The 22668-nt window shown below is 42.7% G+C and overlaps 2 protein-coding genes across 4 annotated transcripts in view; both read left to right on the forward strand.

The window, feature by feature from the left end:
* LOC121576641 (enhancer of mRNA-decapping protein 4) overlaps nucleotides 1-12367 on the forward strand; it is a 48258-nt gene extending 35891 nt beyond the window's left edge. For all 3 annotated transcript variants that reach the window (XM_041889949.2, XM_041889950.2, XM_041889951.2), the window contains exons 25-29: nucleotides 1241-1406; nucleotides 1683-1869; nucleotides 3771-3990; nucleotides 6902-7065; nucleotides 10302-12367. In XM_041889949.2, the coding sequence (XP_041745883.1) occupies nucleotides 1241-1406; nucleotides 1683-1869; nucleotides 3771-3990; nucleotides 6902-7065; nucleotides 10302-10485 (921 nt within the window). In that variant the 3' untranslated portion in view covers nucleotides 10486-12367. The remainder of the gene's footprint in view (nucleotides 1-1240; nucleotides 1407-1682; nucleotides 1870-3770; nucleotides 3991-6901; nucleotides 7066-10301) is intronic.
* Nucleotides 12368-16156: 3789 nt separating this feature from the next.
* The window catches only part of LOC121577110 (lisH domain-containing protein ARMC9), a 109269-nt gene continuing 102757 nt past the window's right edge, over nucleotides 16157-22668 (forward strand). Inside the window, exon 1 of the mRNA XM_045223375.1 lies at nucleotides 16157-16228. Within this exon, the coding sequence (XP_045079310.1) occupies nucleotides 16157-16228 (72 nt within the window). The remainder of the gene's footprint in view (nucleotides 16229-22668) is intronic.

The raw sequence follows: 22668 nt of genomic DNA on the forward strand, positions 1-22668 counted from the left end.
TTTGGTTCGAACCAGTTCAAAACGTTATTTTGCTAGTCGGAACAGTGGAACGGAACAAACAAAGTAATGGTTCTGTTCGTAACGAAACGATTGGAAAATAATTTAGGTTCCAACCCCTGCTTCTCAAACTATACTTCCTTCAGATTGAATTTGAAATACTCTCAAAAATATTGTCGGACTGATTTGTAATTGTTATGATGAGTTTCTGGTATTGAGAAGTTCAGAATGCAAGAGAGTATGTTACACAGATGGAGATTGGTTTCAGTCATCATTTAATGGTCACTATTGGATTCAATGACAGGGGGTACGGACATAGCCTCCTGCCATCTGAATGACTTCCATAGAAAATCTCTCAGTTTATATAATGCCATTCCAATCTACTTTTATCCCACACAGTTGCTACTAACCAGCATTGAGTGTCACTCATCCACCACCATATCCACCTACTTGGTATAACAGCAGGGGTGCTCCTGAGTGGCGCAGTGGTCTAAGGCACTGCATCGCAGTGCTAACTGTGCTACTAGAGATCCTGGTTCGAATCCAGGCTCTGTCGCAGCCGGCCGCGACCGGGAGACTCATGGGCGGCGCACAATTGGCCCAGCGTCGTCCAGGGTAGGGGAGGGAATGGCCGGCAGGGATGTAGCTCAGTTGATAGAGCATGGCGTTTGCAACGCCAGGGTTGTGGGTTCGTTTCCCATGGGGGGCCAGTATAAAAAAAAATTTAAAAAAATGTATTCACTAACTGTAAGTCGCTCTGGATAAGAGCGTCTGCTAAATGACTAAAATGTAATGTAAATGTAATAATGTGGCACCCTAGCCAGGCCATTCCATCACGCACCTATCCTCAGATTGCAACAGGGGCCCCCAATCTATCTTGGCACACTGACCTTCTGTTCCTCACTCGTGACACCAATAACACATGATGTGTCCTTGTTCTCTGTCCACATACAGCTTCATACATTAATGAATATTGTGTCACAAATCATCATAACAGTAATATACTGTCATAGCCCGAAATTAAAAACATTGGCTGTTGATTACATCACTTTTTCACACAGTGGGGCTGCAAAAGATTTCTGATATCAAAATGGGGTTGTGGGACAAAAAAGTTAAAAATGCCCTCTGCTCTAGAGCCTAGGTTGGTCATTGGATCAAAGGATGTAAAGTAATCTCATAGCTCACTTATTCACTCTTCAGTCAAAATGCACACATAACAATTACTTTATCCCTTTCTGTGCAGAACACCACAGATGCTATCGGCCGGGCAGCTGCCGAGGCAATGCAGGGGCCTATCCAGGCTGCCTACAAGGATGCGTTCCAGAGCATTGTGCTGCCTGTATTTGAGAGGGGCTGCCAGTCTATGTTCCAGCAGATCAATGACAGCTTCAAGCAGGGCACCCATGAGTGTATGACAATCCTATTACTAACTGTTAACCCTCAGCATTTCAGGCTATTTCTTCACTTTCACCCGAGAGCAAGGTTAAGGACGTAGCCTACTTTTTAACTTGCTGCATTTGTCATATGTCTATTTTAAGAAGAGCAGTGGGCTTTGTATGCATTGATAAACATTTGCTATATTAGTTTTTTCAGCTGATTTTTAAATTGTGCTAAACGCACATCTGAATATGCCTGACAGATCTTTCTGTGTCGTACTGAGGATGTTTGTTTGTTTTCCTCTGTAGATATCCAGCAACTGGAGACCCATGTGAAGAACAGGAAGCAGCATGAGCAGGAGGCACGGGACCCTATGATTGGCCAGCTGCAGCAGATGATTGACACGTTCCAGAATTCTACGGATCAGCTGGCCACCACCGTCACAGCAGGGGTCCGCTCTGAGGTCCAGCACCAGCTCCACATGACGGTGGGAAAGTAAGTCCGGCCAACAAAGCTTTTTATCTTTTTTATAAGTGATTGATCAGACATACCTAATAGATGCCTTAGCAAGCCGTTTGGGTTGCCATATTGAGTGGCTGTGTAATGGATTGGTTGAGTAGAAAAACAAACACCTTAATCCTGGGCTTAATTTCGATTTAACCACAAATTGTGCAAAGCAATTAATGACATAGTGCTTGAGTTTATATAGTTTCTTAGGTTGGACTGAATAACTTTTTGTAAGTGTTTTGGATCGTACAAAATGTGTTTTCAGGCATTTAGAGTGCATTCGGAAAGTATTCAGACCCCTTGACCTTTTCCACATTTTGTTAAATTACAGCCTTATTCTAAAATGGATTAAATAGTTTACCCCCCTCATCAATCTACACACAATACTCCATAATGACAAAACAAAAACAGGTTTGTAGAAATTTTTGCAAATGTATTTTAAAAAAAACATGAAAATTATTATATTTACATAAGTATTCAGACCCTTTGCTCTGTACTTTGTTAACGCACCTTTGGCAGTGATTACAGCCTCAAATATTATTGGGTATGAAGCTTGACAGACCTATATTTGGGGAGTTTCTCTCATTCTTCTCTGCAGATCCTCTCAAGCTCGGTCAGGTTGGATAGGCAGCTATTTGCAGGTCTCTCCAGAGATGTTTGATCGGGTTCAAGTCAGGGCTCTGTCTGGGCCACTCAAGGACATTGAGACTTGTCCCGAAGCCAGTCCTGCGTTGTCTTGGCTGTGTGCTTAGGGTCGTAGTCCTTTTGGAAGGTGAACCTTCGCCCCAGTCTGAGCGCTCTGGAGCAGGTTTTCATCAAGGATCTCTCTGTACTTTGCTACGTTAATCTTTCCCTCGATCCTGACTAGTCCCCCAGCCGCTGAAAAACGTACCCCCAGGATGATGCTGCCACCACTTTGCTTCACCGTAGGGATGGTGCCAGGTTTCCTTCAGACGTGACGTTTGGCATTCAGGCCAAATAGTTCAATCTTGGTTTCATCAGACCAGAGAATCTTGTTTCTCACGGTCTTAGAATCCTTTAGGTGCGTCTTGGCAAACTCCAAGCAGGCTGTCGTGCCTTTTACTGAGGAGTGGCTTCCGTCTGGCACTCTACCTTAAAGGCCTGATTGGTGGAGTGCTGCAGAGATGGTTGTCCTTCTGGAAGGTTGTCCCATCTCCATAGAGGAGCTCTGTCAGTGACCATCGGGTTCTTGGTCACATCCCTGAACAAGGCCCTTTTCCCCCGATTGCTCAGTTTGGCCGGGCAGCCAGCTCTACGAAGAGTCTTGGTGGTTCCAAACTTCTTCTGCTTTTAAGAATGATTGAGGCCACTGTGTTCTTGGACCTTCAATGCAGCAGAAATGTTTTGGTACCCTTCCCCAGATCTATGCCTCGACACAATCCTGTCTTGGAGTTCTACGGACAATTCCTTCGACCTCATGGCTTGGTTTTTGCTCTGATATGCTGTGGGACCTTTATATAGATCGTTGTATGCCTTTCCAAATCATGTCCAATCAATTGAATTTACCACAGGTGGACTCCAAGTTGTAGAAACATCTCAAGGATGATCAATGGAAACAGGATGCACCTGAGCTCAATTTCGAGTCTCATAGCAAAGGGTCTGAATACTTATGTAAATAAGGTATTTCCATTCTTAGTTGTTGTTTTTTTGCAAAAATTTCAAAACCTGTTTTCGCTTTGTCATTGTGGGTTATTGTGTGTAGAATGATGAGGGGAAACATTTATTTAATCCATTTTAGAATAAGGCTGTAACGTAACAAAATGTGGAAAAAGTCTAGGGGTCTGAATACTTTCCAAATGCACTGTAAATGTTTTGATAGTATTCCTTGGTTATAGAACTGTGCCTGTTTGCTTCTGTCCTGCATCCAGCCTGCAGGAATCGATCCTGACCCAGGTGCAGCGCATAGTGAAGGGTGAGGTGAGCATGGCCATGAAGGAGCAGCAGGCAGCTGTGACCTCCAGCATCATGCAGGCCATGCGCTCTGCTGCAGGCACGCCCATCCCTACCGCACACCTGGACTACCAGGCCCAGCAGGCCAACATCCTGCAGCTGCTGCAGCAGGGACAGCTCAACCAGGCCTTCCAACAGGTGAGGGTCCTGCTCCCCGATGCACCTCCATAGGCTTGGGCGGTATACTGTGACATGTATAGCGGGGTATTTGGAGAAAAAACACGGTATAGTTTTTCATTACCGTCAAAACTATTTCAAAACTACGTTCTTCAAGTAATTTGAATATTTGAAGCTACTTTTTAAGTTGATACCTGCAGTCAACTTGTGCAATATGTTAGGAGATAAAGCAGATTGCATTCTTCATTTCACCTGTCACATTATTTTACATTATGACGCTTACTGTAGTTCCCCAGAACAGTTGAGCCAGTCACGTGTTTGTTTGTAAATAGCACAACGGGAGAAAGCAGGAGCTGGTGAGTCCATAGCGTTCTATATGTATAGGCAATTCTCTGTTGTGCGGCGCACATGAGGTGATGAAGTTACACTTGTATGCAATTCACTACTAAATGTTTGCCATCAGATATCTTAAAATGGCTTTTTGCCTGAAGTCAAAGAACTCTGGATGAGTTATATGTACAGTTGCAATTTTTTCCCTACTACCGTTTTTTTCTCCTCCATTCTTCTCCCCTCTGCTCCGTGTACACATGCTGCTCTTCCTTCAGAAAAGCATGCATCACAACTTTGTTCATTTGCACAATTTATCTCGTTCGCTTGTAAATGTCCACACTCACCGAAAATGACATTTGGTAGCTACTAGCTATGCTTGTATAACTTTGAGCTGGATTTGCCCGTCTTTGCAATTAGTTATGTTTGTTTTCGCACGTTAGCATTTAGCTAACAGCATCTATGTGATTTCGTTGTTAGTTTGTTATAATTTTGTTAGTATTCTGGTAAGAGGCACAATGGGCTTTTCTTGCCTTTTTAGCGCCCCTTGTGTACTATGCCGGTAATACTGTAAATCCCGGGATGAGAAAAGGTTGGTACAGTGGGGGAAAAAAGTATTTAGTCTAATCAAATCAAATCAAATTTTATTGGTCACATGCGCCGAATACAACAGGTGCAGACATTACAGTGAAATGCTTACTTACAGCCCTTAACCAACAGTGCATTTATTTTTAACAAAAAAAGTACAAATAAAACAACAACAAAAAAAGTGTTGAGAAAAAAAGAGCAGAAGTAAAATAAAATAACAGTAGGGAGGCTATATATACAGGGGGGTACCGGTGCAGAGTCAATGTTCGGGGGCACCGGCTAGTTGTGCCACCAATGTGCCACCAATTGTGCATGTTCTCCCACTTAAAAAGATGAGAGGCCTGTAATTTTCATCATAGGTACACGTCAACTATGACAGACAAAATGAGGGAAAAACAATCCAGAAAATCACATTGTAGGATTTTTTATGAATTTATTTGCAAATTATGGTGGAAAATAAGTATTTGGTCAATAACAAAAGTTTCTCAATACTTTGTTATATACCCTTTGTTGGCAATGACACAGGTCAAACGTTTTCTGTAAGTCTTCACAAGGTTTTCACACACTGTTGCTGGTATTTTGGCCTATTCCTCCATGCAGATCTCCTCTAGAGCAGTGATGTTTTGGGGCTGTCGCTGGGCAACACGGACTTTCAACTCCCTCCAAAGATTTTCTATGTGGTTGAGATCTGGAGACTGGCTAGGCCACTCCAGGACCTTGAAATGCTTCTTACGAAGCCACTCCTTCGTTGCCCGGGCGGTGTGTTTGGGATCATTGTCATGCTGAAAGACCCAGCCACGTTTCATCTTCAATGCCCTTGCTGATGGAAGGAGGTTTTCACTCAAAATCTCACGATACATGGCCCCATTCATTCTTTCCTTTACACGGATCAGTCGTCCTGGTCCCTTTGCAGAAAAACAGCCCCAAAGCATGATGTTTCCACCCCCATGCTTCACAGTAGGTATGGTGTTCTTTGGATGCAACTCAGCATTCTTTGTCCTCCAAACACGACGAGTTGAGTTTTTACCAAAAAGTTCTATTTTGGTTTCATCTGACCATATGACATTCTCCCAATCCTCTTCTGGTTCATCCAAATGCACTCTAGCAAACTTCAGACGGGCCTGGACATGTACTGGCTTAAGCAGGGGGACACGTCTGGCACTGCAGGATTTGAGTCCCTGGCGGCGTAGTGTGTTACTGATGGTAGGCTTTGTTACTTTGGTCCCAGCTCTCTGCAGGTCATTCACTAGGTCCCCCCCGTGTGGTTCTGGGATTTTTGCTCACCGTTCTTGTGATCATTTTGACCCCACGGGGTGAGATCTTGCGTGGAGCCCCAGATCGAGGGAGATTATCAGTGGTCTTGTATGTCTTCCATTTCCTAATAATTGCTCCCACAGTTGATTTCTTCAAACCAAGCTGCTTACCTATTGCAGATTCAGTCTTCCCAGCCTGGTGCAGGTCTACAGTTTCTGGTGTCCTTTGACAGCTCTTTGGTCTTGGCCATAGTGGAGTTTGGAGTGTGACTGTTTGAGGATGTGGACAGGTGTATTTTATACTGATAACAAGTTCAAACAGGTGCCATTAATACAGGTAACGAGTGGAGGACAGAGGAGCCTCTTAAAGAAGAAGTTACATGTCTGTGAGAGCCAGAAATCTTGCTTGTTTGTAGGTGACCAAATACTTATTTTCCACCATAATTTGCAAATAAATTCATAAAAAATCCTACAATGTGATTTTCTGGATTTTTTTTCCTCATTTTGTCTGTCATAGTTGACGTGTACCTATGATGAAAATTACAGGCCTCTCTCATCTTTTTAAGTGGGAGAACTTGCACAATTGGTGGCTGACTAAATACTTTTTTCCCCCACTGTATATGGATACCGCCCAAGCACCTACCCATCCCATCAGTCTCACAGCCTCTCCGGTCCACTGCATGGGGGATGTCAGAGGGCATCATTTTAAAATGTACCTGTGGTGTCTGATCGGTCTCTTCTCCTCCAACCCCTCTCCCCTGTAGGCCCTGTCAGCCTCTGACCTGAACCTGGTCCTGTATGTGTGCGAGACCATCGACTCCCAGCAGGTGTTTGGCCAGCATCCCTGCCCCCTGATACAGCCAGTGCTGCTGTCCCTCATACAGCAGCTATCCACTAACCTGGCCACACGCTCTGAGCTCAAGATCAGGTATGCATGCGCACCCACAGGAACATGCCATAACCCACATAGCTTTTACGCTCAAACTCTTCATAGACCCCTCTATGCACCCCTGCTGTAGACACTGGTTTGGTGCTGGAGACACTGGTTTGGTGCTGGAGATAATGAGGTTAATGAGGAGACAATGAGGTTGAAAAGTGGCAGAGTTGCCCTTTAAAGTTGCACTATGCTGAAATCGCTCCGCCCCGCCATTTCCTGGTTGCTGAAACTCTAATAGTTCGCCTAATTTCTGTTTATGTGACAAAATAAGATGGTACAATTATTCTCTACACTATACCATCTAAACCGCTGTGAAATATTTTTCCCATAACCAAAAATATTGTTTCAGCTGGTTGAAGCTGGTGCACAAAATCGAAAATACAGTGCATTCGGAAAGTATTCAGACCCCTTGACCTTTTCCGCATTTTGTTACGTTACGGCCTTATTCTCAAATGGATAGAATCGTTTTTTCCCCCTCATCAATCTACACACAATACCCCATAATGAAAAAGCAAAAACACTTTTTTTGAAATGTTTGCTAATTTATTAAAAATAAATAAAGGAAATTTGTTTCCATGTACATAAGTATTCAGACCCTTTACTCAGTACTTTGTTGAAGCACCTTTGGCAGCTATTACAGCCTTGAGTCTTGTGTATGATGCTACAAGCTTGGCACACCTGTATTTGGGGAGTTTCTCCCATTCTTCTCTGCAGATCCCCTCAAACTCTTTCAGGTTGGATGTGGAGTGACGCTGCAAAGCTATTTTCAGGTCTCTCCAGAGATGTTAGATCAGGTTCAAGTCCGGGCTCTGGCTGGGCCACTCAAGGACATTCAGAGACTTATCCCGAAGCCACTCCTGCGTTGTCTTTGCTATGTGCATAGGGTCGTTGTCCTGATGGAAGGTGAACCGTCACCCCAGTCTGAGTTCCTGAGAGCTCTGGAGAAGGTTTTCATCAAGGATCTCTCTGTACTTTGCTCTGTTCATATTTCCCTCGATCCTGACTAGTCTCCCAGTCCCTGCTGCTGAAAAACATCCCCACAGCATGATGCTGCCACCACCATGCTTCACCGTAGGGATGGTGCCAGGTTTCCTCCAGACGTGACGCTTGGCATTCAGGCCAAAGAGTTCAACCTTGGTTTCATTAGACCAGAGAATCTTGTTTCTCATGGTCGGCGAGTCCTTTAGGTGACTTTTGGCAAACTCCAAGCAGACTGTCATGTGCTTTTTACTGAGGAGTGGCTTCTCTCTGGCCACTACCATAAAGGCCTGATTGGTGGAGTGCTACAGAAATGGTTGTCCTTCTGGAAGGTTCTCCCATCTCCACAGAGGAACTCTCGAGCTCTGTCAGTGACCATCGGGTTCTTGGTCACCTCCCTGGTCAAGGCCCTTCTCCCCCGATTGCTCAGTTTGGCAGGGGGCCAGCTCTAGGAAGAGTATTGGTGGTTCCAAACTTCTTCCATTTAAGATGATGGAGGCCACTTTATTCTTGGGGACCTTCAATGCAGCAGAATTGTTTTGGTGCCCTTCCCCAGATCTGTGCCTCGACACAATCCTGTCTCGGAGCTCTACGGACAATTCGACCTCATGACTTAGTTTTTGCTCTGACATGCACTGTCAACTGTTGGACCTTTTTATATAGACAGGTTATGTGCCTTTCCAAATCATGTCCAATCAATTGCATTTACCACAGGTGGACTCCAAGTTGTAGAAACATCTCAAGGATGATCAATGCAAACAGGATGCACCTGTGGTAAATGCAATTTTGAGTCTCATAGCAAAGGGTCTGAATACTTTTGTAAATAAGGTATTTCTCTTTTTTTTTTTTTACATTTGTAAACGTTTCTAAAAACCTGTTTTTGCTTTGTCATTTAGACAGTATTTAATCAATTTTAGAATGAGGCTGTAACGTAACAAAGTGGAAAAAGTCAAAGGGTCTGAATACTTTCCAAATGCACTGTGAAAGACGCAAAAACTTAACTTAAGAACGGGAAGCATAGAAATAGATCACATAGAACATATCTACCGCTTCTTAGACTTACTTTCAAGTAAAATGATAGATCTATAACTCACATGTCTGTGAATTAGGCCGGGTCTCCCAAAAAGTTACATATTGCCACTTTAAGGCTCGGACACACCAGTAGCGTTTGCCGGCTTAGAGTACTTAACACCTCTGAACAGAGCGCCGGATATAATTTGCAAACCGATTCTACATGTAGAATCACGCGAAAATGTCGGCAGTCAGACGTCAGGTGGTCCCTAGTATACCCCGCCGAACAAACTGCAGATCAACATTCGGTGCGGTGTGTGTGGTCCCTTAGTCACATTTATCAAACTGCAGCTGTAATGCTTTAAACCCGTCTGGACCACTTAACAAATGTGTGTTATGGGAACAGGATGGGCCTATGAATATGGGAATAATGTCCAGACAATGCCGTGCCAAGTCCCTTTTTAATGTTCTTTTAAAAGCTCAAATGACCAGTCTCAATCCAGTTTGAATTGCACCCTAAAAACTAGCAGCCTGATGCTGGCCAGCTGTTGAGAGTTCTACACCATCTGTGGGACTGAATCTGTGTGGGTGGTGTGGCTACTGAAGCATTTGCACACAGTCCAATGCCTTACTGCATGGTATGAATGATCTTATGTGACCTCATAATTGATGGACTGTTGCAGTGCAACTGTTTTAAACCAGGTGTGCAAGATATCACAGAAGAGATGTGCTGCTCTTGAATATTTCATATCTAATATCATGCACAATTGACATTGTGTGCAAGGGCTTTTAAGGGCATATCAGGTTCAGTAGAGAAGAGACCTGATAGGGCTGTCTGTTGTTCAAGGTGGGGGGGTTTGTTGCTGAAATTGGAGAGTAATTGGGCACTTTGACCATTGGGAGGTTAATGGCTCTTAAACTCCAAGATTACCATTGAGTTAACTGTGCTTAGAGGTTTTAAATGCATTGGATTGGGTCTACAGACGTAAAATTAGAACAATCTGATGTGATTCATTTGGGTTAAGACATCTGGATTGGGTTAAGGGTACAGTGCTGCTGGGTGATCAGGGTCACAACGCTGCATTTACTGTTTTATTCAAGCCATTCAAATCTTTGCCTTCGGCTGCAAGGTAATATGGGTGACTGTCGGTACACGCAAGCCAATAACACTATTGGCTTAAATGGTACAATTTGAGTCTTCTGAAAGCCCACGGTAAACTTCTCTCTGTCTGTATCAGTTACTTGGAGGATGCTGTGATGAACCTGGACCATGGTGATCCGGTGACGAGAGACCACATGAGTACTGTGCTGTCCCAGGTCCGACAGAAGCTGATCCAGTTCCTGCAGCAGGACCCACACAGTCCTCTCAGCAAGAGAGCCCGGCGCCTGGTGATGATGCTTCAGGGCCTGGTCAATCACTAGTTCTGTACTTGATGCCCACTGATGGAGCCCCTTCTCTTCCTGCTCTGCTCCAATACAGTTAGAATAAGGTGCATTGAGTTTTATTGAGGTGCTGAGGGGAGCGGCATTTAGTTAAAGAGATGTGAATAATGGCTCTGAACTTCATGTACCCTCAGCTCTCTCTGATGCATTGTACATTGCAATTGAACATTTTGTGTGTTATCCTAATTTTTTAAGTGGAAAAAATGGCAAGAGCCGACTGGGTTTTCCCTTTTTGGACTTTTAGATTGAAGGATTTTTCTCAGTTTGAAACCCCCTGTTCATCATAAGATCTATGAACCTTGCCATTCGCTTATTTCAGTCCATTTTCCCTGTCATAGCAGCAAGAGTTTATTAGAGAGAAAAAAACTATCCTAAATGTAGACAGTCGATATAGATGGATGGGCCCTTTATGTTCTATTGTGTTTTCTGTATGTTCAACCATTCTGTTAAATCCAAAGTTCTGACTTTAGTTCAGTATGGTCTTTTGCTTTGAGGAACTTCTACAGTAGGCTTTGAATCTGCACTGTTAGTATTGTATTAAAGCTCTTTCCGATATATTAGACTGACCATATTACTATGTAAAGAGGACAGGAGTATGCTTGTGGAGTCTTAGAAACTGAAATGGTTATCTACTTGTACAGCTTTATAGAGTCAAGGTCAACTCTTTTGATGGAACCTCGATAAAATTCACTCATGCCCCTGAAAAAGGGTTTTCTTTTGTGCCCCTTTTTGTTATATACCAACAATCCTTAACATTTGTAGGACTAGTATACTTCCTCAAAGACTTATTGAAGTAATTATGATCTATAGTAAATGCTTCTAACAAATGACTATTGTTATTGAATATGGCTCTTTTGCTTTAGGATACCCAAGTAATGTTTGTAAACCTGATGTACTTATCCTGGTCTCTAGAGGGCAGCCCTTTGTGAAAATGCAATCACATATTGTTTAGCATGGTTTCTATAGCAGCTTACAAAGTCTAGTTGGAAAGTACAACAAAACTGGGGGCCTGGCTTAATGATTTTGAAGTTATAATTTGTCTTCTAAACAAGTTTAATTTGTTTTAGCTAGGTACCGACCTTTGACACGCCAATGTTGGGTTGCATTATGAACGTCAACTGCACAATGCCTGCTCTGCCACTGTGGTCAGTTTGTAACCATTCAAGTTGCACCGAGTCAAGTGAATAAGACTGTAGGTTTTCCATCTCAAACCCTTCATGTGCTACAAAACCTTTATAGTAAGTGCCTTATTGTACTTCACTCAAGGGAATTTGCCCTCCACCACCTTTAGAAGCTGTTGTGCCATTTGTAAACCAACTATTTGCCTGACTGTAAAAGAGTGGGTTACTGGGCGTTTACGCACCTCTCATCAATGTCTTCTTTTGCAAACAAGGGCTCAAATGGCACAGCGAGAGATAATCTGTGCATTAGATATACAAACATTATTTGACAATAGAGGCTTGCTAGAATACGTTTTCAATGCTTGGTTATGTGATTCCACTTTACTGAAGGAGTGATAGGAAATGTTTAAACCCATTCTAAACTTGTCTAGCTTATACCAAAATGTCAATCTCTGCTATTCATGTCTTGCCGTCTAATTGCAAGGACAGTTATTATTTATGACGGTCCTGGTGTCATCTGTTTAAGATTCCTTTCTTAAACCTAAAACAGATAAGGTGTCATAGGGCGGTGTGAGCTAAGCTTGGAGGTGTTTCTTACCATTCCGTACACTGCACATCAGTCCTGAGACATGCTTATATAACTAGGCCAGAATGATTGTTTTAGTTTTACCATAGTAGTGGTTGGTGTGATGATCACCTTTGGCGGTCCAATTTATTTAACATGACTTGTTGAAAGGTGATTCCCGACTCCAGTTTTTCTTTACTTCAATTATTGAGTTTCATCAGTGAACACTACACTGAGTGTACAAAACATTAAGAACACCTTCCTAATATTAAGTTGCACACAGATCAGCCTCAATTCATCTGGGCATGGACTCTACAAGGTGTCGAAAGCATTCCACAGGGATGCTGGCCCATGTTTACTCCAATGCTTCCCACAGTTGTCAAGTTGGTTGGATGGCCTTTGGGTGGTGGACCATTGTTGATAGACAAACTGTTGAGCATGAAAACCCCCAACAGTGTTGCAGTTCTTGACACTAACCGGTGTGCCTGGCACCTACTACCATACCCTGTTCAAAGGCACTCCAATCTTTTGTCTTGCCCATTCACCCTATGAATGGCAAACATACACAATCCATCTCTCAAATGCTTAAAAATCCTTTAACCTGTCTCCTCCCCTTAAGCTACACTGATTTTGAAGTGGATTTAACAAGTGGCATCAATAAGGGATCATAGCTTTCACCTGAATTCACCTGGTCAGTCTGTCATGGAAAGGGCAGGTGTCCTTAATGTTTTGTACACTCACTGTATTGCCAGATCATTTTAAGCTGCTGATTTGATTGATAGGCAAAATGCTAGGCATGCCTTCAGGGATGGGTGACATTTATGGGGGTGGGGGCCTAAAAAAAATCTGAACTCATGCTGGGCTGCATTTGCTCACGAGTCTGCGTGTACCCCCCCAAAAAAAAAATGTTGCAGTTTTAAAGCAATTTTCAATGGGGTGGAGAGAAGATTTTTGCTATTTTTAATATGGTTTCTCAGCAACACAAACAAAATAAATGGGGGCCCCGGCTGGTAAATCGAACATGATAAGTTTACATATCTGTCCTTTTAAACTAATTTAACAATCTAAAAAAAATTGTTGCTGACATGCGCTAATTGACTGACTATCAGTGACTGACATAAGAGTAAAACTGCAGCTGCACAACCAAATGTCGAAACTGCACCTTGTTTAGTCACGTATTCTAACTCGCAACGGTAAATTGAGACCCTAACTGAGTTCCTTTTTGGGGGGGGGGGTTGATTCGCGGGCCTTCAAAAGTTGCCCATCCCTGCTCTGGAGGAACCATGCATAAAAAGACAAACTACTATCTTCAAGGTTATAAGCCATCTGTTTTAGCAAGCCACAAAGCTGTGTAAAGCAGACATGAATGTCGTTTATTTTTCTCCACAAGGTTGGGAGTTAGAGGACGAATCTGCCTGTGGTCGGGTAGGTAGACTGTCCAATCTTTATTGTACTGAAAGTTACATGTCTGGATTACTGGAAACGGACCCTTTTCACTAAGTGTTCGAGTCACTTAAACTAATGTTCATCTGGAATAGCAGTTGTGACCTGAAGTGTAAAAGCAGGATGGTTTCCATGCTCTTAGGTAGTTTTACTTTTATGTTTCATATTGATCAGGGTTAAGCAACAAGAATCACATACATGAATGTTGATCGGAAGCTTGCACATAAACGCAATACAGTGTATATATTTTTTCGTAGTTTGCAAAAATATTATCCTGTTGTGCATGACCAATTTTGTAATTTCCATCGTGTTTTGTTCCCTGTGCTAGGATTATGTTGTATATTTTACCCTCGTTTCTTTTACCCTAAACATTTTGGAATAAAAAATAAAATACTTCAATGGATTTCAGTGTTTTTTATTTCACATGTCGCCTATTTGCTACCACGGTGAAGTTTGTACATTTTGTTGTCAAGATAATAAATAGCCCGCATTTGAAACAATTGCGTAAACGCGCACGAAAAAATGTGGTATATACCGGTATCCATCTAACGATACATAGAGACGAGATTGAGTCTGCCCTGGTCACACATGCGCCCTCCCTCACGCGTACTAGATGCACATAAGAGTGAATAGGCGCTCTTCTCTTGAGCATGATGCGAGGTACTGTATCACCTATGTAGGATTACGGTGCTGAGGCAGGTAGCAAAGTAGCTGTGCTCAGCAAACGGATTGTAACATTTGGACGCGGATTTTTACCTGTTTCAACCACGTTTTTCTGAGTTGAGCGGCCTGAGCAGAATGGTATCGCTCGTGAATTACGCGTGTCTTTTCTTGCCTGTTGCTCTCCATTTGAGTAAGTGTTTACTTTTAGGAATGTATATTTTTCTATAGAAATAACACTTTGTTTAATTTGTTCGTACTATGTTGGGGGTTCTCAAGTGGCATTTATTAAATGCATCTCGTAATTATGGGAGAACGAGTCGCGCAAAAGTGGACACGGAAAAGGTTCCAATTCCACATTTTATCGGTGCCTAGGGACGAAATGAGTGAGTTAGAATATATTAAATGTTTGAATGGAAAATGAATTTGTTGACGTGGGGAAACTAGATTACGGATTTAAATTAAATGAATGCAATGAGATGAGGCAACATACTTTAGTTTCAAGTAAACAATTGACTGTTTTGTTTTTTTACACTCTTGACCATATTATTAGGGTAACGTGGGTAATTAGCCCCCCTAAGAACAATGTCCAATTGCTGACAAAAAAAAGCAAAGTTTGGTGAAAATGTGGATGATGGTCATGTTTAGGCAAACAAACTATTGGGGGGGGGGCAGTTACCCCTGGAGGCTAGTTACCCTATAGTGTACTGTATGGGTATATAGATTTGAATTCACATGCACTTTGTTATTGGGTACCGGATAGCCTAGCCTACCACACTAGATCGCCACGCGTAGTCGAAGCGTCAGTGTGTTGTCAGAATGAATAAAACATTCTAGATGAACAAAGTGCGCTGTCTAGTTCTCATAATAGCCTATGCATTATATTGGCTTATCTGTATTCTGTAATGGTTGTATGCTTTCTCAGGACAACTGAAACGGTCACCTTGATTCCCTCTTCTTATTCCTCACTAAGGAGGGTGCTGATGTAATAGCCTACAATTCATTGGGGAATTTAATAGGGAAAACATTCTGATGGAAATAAATCATGAATGAATCTCATCTGCTTTACCCTGATAGACCCTTCTGAGAGTAGCCCAATATCTCATCTAAACACGTGAGCCTCTGGATGCACAAGGATTAGATAGTCCTCCTTTCGGTCAGTGCTGATCAGAGCAATCCCTCAGCCCAAACTGTTATTTTCGGGTCAAACTTATGTGTAAAAAATTAAAATCATATTTAATTGATGCACACACACCACAACCTTTGGAAGCAGCATCTCATACTAAGATGCTGCTCTCTTCTCTTTCTCCTCTCTTCTCTCTCTCTCCCCCCCAGAAGTTATGCCTATGTGGTTTGAAAGTGGTCTAAAGGTATTTCACTGCAGTACACAGGCATATGGAGCAGACATGAATTCCTAATTAAACCAGGTTCAGGCTCTCTAGGAGAATTGCATCCACTTGATCCTTTCCTCTCTCTGTTCATGGCTGTTCATTACTGATCTTTATTTCCCCATGATAATTCATGGTTCACACCCATTCTCACACCAACCATGTCCTTCTCATTTTCACAATTTCACAATTAAGTGAGGCAATATAAAGCGCCTCTCCTGAATCCTTTGTTTGCAAATTAAGCTTCTGGTTTGGTTGCTGAAGTTTACAGTCATTAAGGAGCATACAGGGAGGCATGGAGAGGAATTTAATTTCTCTACCTGAATTGTGCATATGATTCATAAGACACAGCCACTCTAAGCTCTCCACACACATCTTCACATCAGCCATGCCCCAATAATTACCCTACTCCCCATCTCATCTCTCCAGCAGGAACTTAGCGTGGTGTGGAGTCCTTAAACAAATGCTGTGAAATGAAACAGCAGCTGAGCGTGACACCCCTCGACTCTTCACCCTCAGCCAAGGCTGAGAATGAATATTTCTGGGTAGACCAACATACTTCTGTTCTGAGGAGTTACAGGAACTTGTGTCCTCTAGTACTAATGAGTCGTGTGTGGTTGTGTTCCTAAAGGGCTATTGAGGAAGAAGAGAACTCCATTGGCTCCCATTGGCCCAAGGTCAGTGCAGCTTATGTCCTTGGTGCTTTGTTCTGTGTAGGTAGCAGATTCTATGGTTGCCCACTTGGGATGGGGGGGGGTCTAGGATCAATGGAAGACACGTTGTCCCCGGTGACTGTATCCTGCAATGCCACCTTGAGAAATAGCTCCCACGGGAATTCCAGGAATATGATAAATCGCCCTCAGTGATGTATGGAATATGTAAAATATTTGCAACAGATCGTGAGTCATAGTAATAGTGATAATCATCATCAGCAAAGCAAGCCTATTATTATCATCTTTACTATGCATGTACACTAACTTGCACTTCATGAACTCTAACTAAGTCATAAGAAGTACTGTAAGTAAGAATTGCCAGTGGTAAACGTTGGTTGTTTGAACAGAACATGAGTGTTCAGTGGCGTGTATTCATGGATGCCAAGGGAAGCCAGGCTTCCCCAAAAAATTGACTAAGAAAAAAGAAAAACGTGTTTCATAATTTTCCTTCTATTCTCAAGAGGCTGAATGTATCTCACCGAAGAAAGCATCCAAGCAGGCGAAACAGCGCCCCTCTGTCTCTGTGTAGGCCATCTATCTGATGCTGTCTGGTCCAAAAGAGTATGTCATTGTTGCCGCCCGTAGCATTGAATGCAAGGGAAGCCAGCGAGCATTTGGCCTCCCTTGATAAAAAAAAACATAAAATAATAGCCAATCAGCGTTGCGCTAAACTGAGTGACGTCAACTGTGAATGGTCCTGGCGCACTCAAAAAAAAGTGTCAAGGGAAGCCAGTTTGGATTTGGCGTCACTCCTATCAAATCACATTGAGAGCATACATCATTGACAGAAACAACTTGAATTGTTGCATCTCGTTGTTAACTAGCTAACGTTGCCCATGAAAGGAAGATAGGCTAGCGAAGAAGCATTTTAGCCAGGTAACCTAGTACAACAAAAAATAAAAACATTATGACAGAGTGATAGACCGTTCTGTCAACATGAAAAAGAGGAGGATGGCATTGGCGTTTCTCTAGAAGTACTGTAGGGTGAGTCAACATGTTTTTTCTACTTGCATGAACATGCACACACACACATACACAGAAATCAGAACCATGGACAGCCACATCATATTTAGCTTACATTGATTGGACTAAATAGTTTTTGGTTTTTGTACTCCTGAGTGGCGCAGTGGTCTAAGGCACTGCATCGCAGTGCTAACTGTGCCACTAGAGATCCTGGTTCGAATCCAGGCTCTGTCGCAGCCGGCCGCGACCGGGAGACTCATGGGCGGCGCACAATTGGCCCAGCGTCGTCCAGGGTAGGGGAGTGAATGGCCGGCAGGGATGTAGCTCAGTTGATAGAGTATGGCGTTTGCAACGCCAGGGTTGTGGGTTCGTTTCCCAGGGGGGGGCCAGTATAAAAAAAAGTAAAAATATATATGTATTCACTAACTGTAAGTCGCTCTGGATAAGAGCGTCTGCTAAATGACTAAAATGTAAATGTAAAATGTTTCTTTTAGTTGTCACTGTATTAGACTAAGCATAGGTGATTTGATAATGTTGATGTTGAAATGGTGCTGGAATAGTGGAGGCGGCTCCTGTTTTCTTTGCGACTTGCGGTAACTCTCTGTGGTTCTAAATCAATAGTTGTTTAGTGGTCCGAAAATGTCGTAAACATTAACTTGCTTGACCATGCTGTAGGTCATGTAACTGTTTGTTACATGCAATATGCTTTGTGGACTTCACCGGACAGAGGTTGCTCTCTGGTTTTGTGATGAAATAAAGGTGTGGTTGGATTTATTCTGCCACTGTGTCTTCTTATTGTCTCAGCCTTTAGGCCTATATATCACAGTCGCAAGGCATATGAGCTAACAGGTTATAGAGCAAACAACGCAATTATCACAACACAGGTTGTAATATGGCTTTTTTTCTGGCTTCGGCAGTGATTTTACCCACGCACCGCTACTGTGAGTGTTTTATACTGTGATTATACTTCCCACACTAACTCATTCATCTTGTCTGTTGTCAATGGGTGAAATGAGTAAGAGCGGAGGTAACACTGCCCTGCAGTGAGAGGATCGTTGTGTCCTTTTGGTGTGACGTGTTTGCCTGCTGTGGGGCTTATAGTAGAAACTCAGAGAGAGGCATATTGATTGGAAACTCTCAGTTCTCTTTGAGAGAAATGAAAAGAGAATCAAAGAAAAAAGAAAATCAAAACCCTGATTTGCTCTCTTGCTTCAAAGATGTGAAGATGAAAAAAATATTAATATAGCTGTCAACTTCAGTAGATCACACCTAGCTCCTTTGCGACTGTAACACCAGTGTTACATTAGTGTATACACCCTTATGTAAAACAAGGGAAATTGTGTTTCCATTGCTAGGACTGACAGTGATGACTTGTGAAGGACAGAATTCACAACCTCTGCATAAACAGTTGCTTTGTGAGAAGATCTCTAAAGTTCACAGTTAGTCATTGTTATGTAAATGCTAGCTAAAAGTACCAGTGGCCTGGCTTTGGCCCCATGTGAGAGAAGGTCCGCCGGAGCCATGGCCCAGTGAGACACGAATGCCGGCCCGCGTAGATGGAAACAGAAAAGTCTGAGCCTTTTGGCTAAAACACTGGTAAACCCTGTATGGAAATACACCAACTACTGAGTATGCACAACTCACTCATCTGCTCTGACATTTACATTACATTTACATTTACGTCATTTAGCAGACGCTCTTATCCAGAGCGACTTACAAATTGGTGCATTCACCTTATAGCCAGTGGGATAACCACTTAACAATGTTTATTTTTTTTTATTTTTTGGGTGGGGTAAGGGGGGGTAGAAGGATTACTTTATCCTATCCCAGGTATTCCTTAAAGAGGTGGGGTTTCAAATGTCTCCGGAAGGTGGTGAGTGACTCCGCTGTCCTGGCGTCGTGAGGGAGCTTGTTCCACCATTGGGGTGCCAGAGCAGCGAACAGTTTTGACTGGGCTGAGCGGGAACTGTGCTTCCGCGGAGGTAGGGGAGCCAGCAGGTACCTTGTGTACCATAACTCTGAGGTATAGGCTTAGATAGTCAGGTATCGTACATTTCCCATCTTTGTAATATGAATGCTATACATTTGGCTGAGATGAACAGTTATAAGGGAGGTTCAGAGGTCAGGTCATAGAGATGAGAAGAGAACAAGGAGTCAAGGCTCAGCAAAGGTCAGAGAGAGTGTTTGTTGGGGACACTAGGGCTGGACAGTGATGTAAAGTCCCCCTGTTCCCATCTGTTGTTGAGTGGCTATGAGCATGGAGCCTCAGCTCCCTTGAAGCCTGTGCTAACCATGATAAGTTACAGCTGGAAACGCAGGTGTTCTATCTAGTCAATAAAAACTAATTAACTCCCAGAGTGGGTCAGTGCGCGTGTGTCCACTACAATGAGCCTCTCACTTACTCTCCATCAGAGGGGATGAGGGGGAGAGGGATCAATGTGCACAGGAAGCTAATTTATGAGAGAGAGAGAGAGGGGGAGAGAGAGACTCTTATCATAGTGTCAGAGTGTTCTGTCACTATCTCACCCAGCGCTTTTCTATGTGTCAGAACTTCCATTCTGTCAACATGTGCTTAACTACTTCCAGGAAGTCAATTCATTTTTACTATATGTGCATGAAGGACTCGACCCAGCCCGACCTGTCAGTCATAGAACACTAGACATGCTAGCGCCTTGGGGTGAAGTTCAATAAATGCATAATAGATCTGAGTGTTCTCTCACTCACTTTTTTATCGCTTTACATAACAGTCGCTAAGTAAACTGTTTTTCAACATTCATCTTTAATTCAAGCTCCATTGTGAATTCTCTTAACAAACTGTAAGTTAAATAATGTAGAGCTAACGGATGGCTGGCTAACGCCATGTTGGCTCAACTCATTACTCTTGTTCAGAGATAATCTCTCTGGCACCTTCATTTTCATGTATTTTGATCCCATTGTCTCAGTTTCAACAGTATGGGATACAGGAAACAGTGAATGCTGGCAGTGTACTCACTGAGGATGTGTAACTGTCTGTAACAATCTCTATAGCCATGCTGATCAAAGCTATGTGCCTGCAGCCTTTGCTTGATGGTTTTTTTATTTATGTGTATCCACCTATTCATGTTCTTGTTTCCCCTCAGTGTTTCCAAAATTCTTATAGGTAACCCTTTACTGTGTAGTAAGTAACAATGTATTTACCCTAGTAACAACACTGTATTAACATGTTGTTACAGTACTTTAGTAATTGCATTTTAATTGCAAAACAATGGAGTTGAGAGCGGATTTGTAATTACAAAAGTAGAATAGGGACTGTTATTATGCATATGTATAAGAGCAACTTACAGTGCTGTGAAAAAGTATTTGCCCCCTTATTTTTGATAGTGAATGTTATCAGATCTTCAACTAAAACCTAATATTTGATCAAGGGAACCTGAGTGAACATAAAACACAACAATTAATACTTATTTAATTTATTTCATAAACAAAGTTATGCAACACCCAATGCCCCGTGTGAAAAGGTAATTGCCCCCTTACACTCAATAACTGGTTGTGTCACCTTTAGTTGCAATGACTCCAACCAAACACTTCCTGAAGTTGTTGATCAGTCTCTCACGTCGCTGTGGAGGAATTTTGGCCAACTCTTCCATGCAGAACTGCTTTAACTCAGCGACATTTGTGGGTTTTCAAGCATGAACTGCTCGATTCAAGTTCTGCCACAACATCTCAATTGGGATTAGGTCTGGCCTTTGACTACGCCATTCCAAAACTTCAAATGTGTTGCTTTTTAGCCATTTTCATGTAGACCTCATTGTGTGTTTTGGATCATTGTCTTGCTGCATGACCCAGCTGCGCTTCAGCTTCAGCTCACAGACGGATGGCCTAAAATTCTCCTGTAGAATTCTCTGATACAGAGCAGAATTCATGGTTCCTTCTGTTAAGACAGTCGTCCAGGTGCTGAGGCAGCAAAGCATCCCCAAACCATCACACTACCACCACGATGCTTGACCGTTGGTATGAGGTTCTTACTGTGGAATGCAGTGTTTGGTTTTCGCCAGGCATAATGGGACCCATGTCATCCAAAAAGTTATACTTTTGACTAATCTGTCCATAGAACATTCTTCCAAGAGTCTTGATGATCATCCATGTGCTTTCTGGCAAACTTGAGTCAACTGCATAATATGCAGACCTGAGCTTGTCACCTACATTCCCACCTTTGGGACAACGACTCGCATTGTTAGGGCGGAGACATGACCATCTTGTCATTATATACAGATCTCTGGTTTCAGTCACTTGCGAATTAGAAAGGAAAGTTGGCGGGTGCACTGTTCGGTGCTGGCTTCCCCTAAAGTACATTTATGTTTTGCCAAAATTATATTATTACTCCTAAATAAAATAATTAAAAATACTTTACCAGAGAGCTTGACTTAGCCACAGAGGATGATTAGCTTCTTTTAAAAAATTGCTGTGCATAGGCCTATGCCTATTTGGGAAGCCAGCAATTTGGGCAACGTGCATGGCAATAAGCCTAGCTGATTATTGAGTTGCGGCTGTCAGTGAAAAGCATGTAAATGTATGAAGATAATGTGTCTTGAGTATAATTTCAAAATGTTGAAACAAGAAGAAGGGGAGGGGTGTGTGGAGAAGATATGGGCGGCTCTATCCAGAATGTGCTCTGCTGTCTCCTGCCAATTCTTGCACATTCATTGTTTCATTGTGTGAATTGTTTGCCCTTTGATTGTTTATTTTGATAAATTCCCCATTACATATTTAACCAGTGGGCCTAGTAAATGTACTGTTAATCCCCGTCATTTGTTTATATTAATTTATCTTAATGCATGTATTACAGTCATTTACCGTTCTCATTCTCAGAGTGGAAATATTGTTTGCAGAGTTCACAACCTGCTACACTTGTGAGAAATACATTTTGGTCATTTAGGAGTTTTGTAAATTTGTTCATTGTCTTTTGTTTGGAGTGTTCTATGTGAGCAATGAGCAATGGTTTCTCTGTTCTGATAACATTGAGGGAGCATGCGCGCTTGAGTATGCCAACCTGCTGAGTTAATACAATGTTGCACTTCACTAGCGATAGCTCACGTCAAGACCGATAGAAAGGGAGGCAGACAGGCGGAGTAGTGTAATGAATACTCGGACAGAGTGGTAAGATCCAATCGCAGAATAGCGATGCTTTATTAGAGTACAGACAAGGGTATAGCTTAATCGTGGTCGGGCGGGCTGTGGTCAAAACCGGGCAAGGCATAGACAGGCAGAGGTACCAAAGGAGCGGGCTAGTCGTAGTCGAGGGCACAGGATCAGAGGACGGTAATCACTGG

This window comes from Coregonus clupeaformis, chromosome 11 (assembly GCF_020615455.1).
Source record: "Coregonus clupeaformis isolate EN_2021a chromosome 11, ASM2061545v1, whole genome shotgun sequence".
In the NCBI taxonomy this organism is placed as follows: domain Eukaryota; kingdom Metazoa; phylum Chordata; class Actinopteri; order Salmoniformes; family Salmonidae; genus Coregonus; species Coregonus clupeaformis.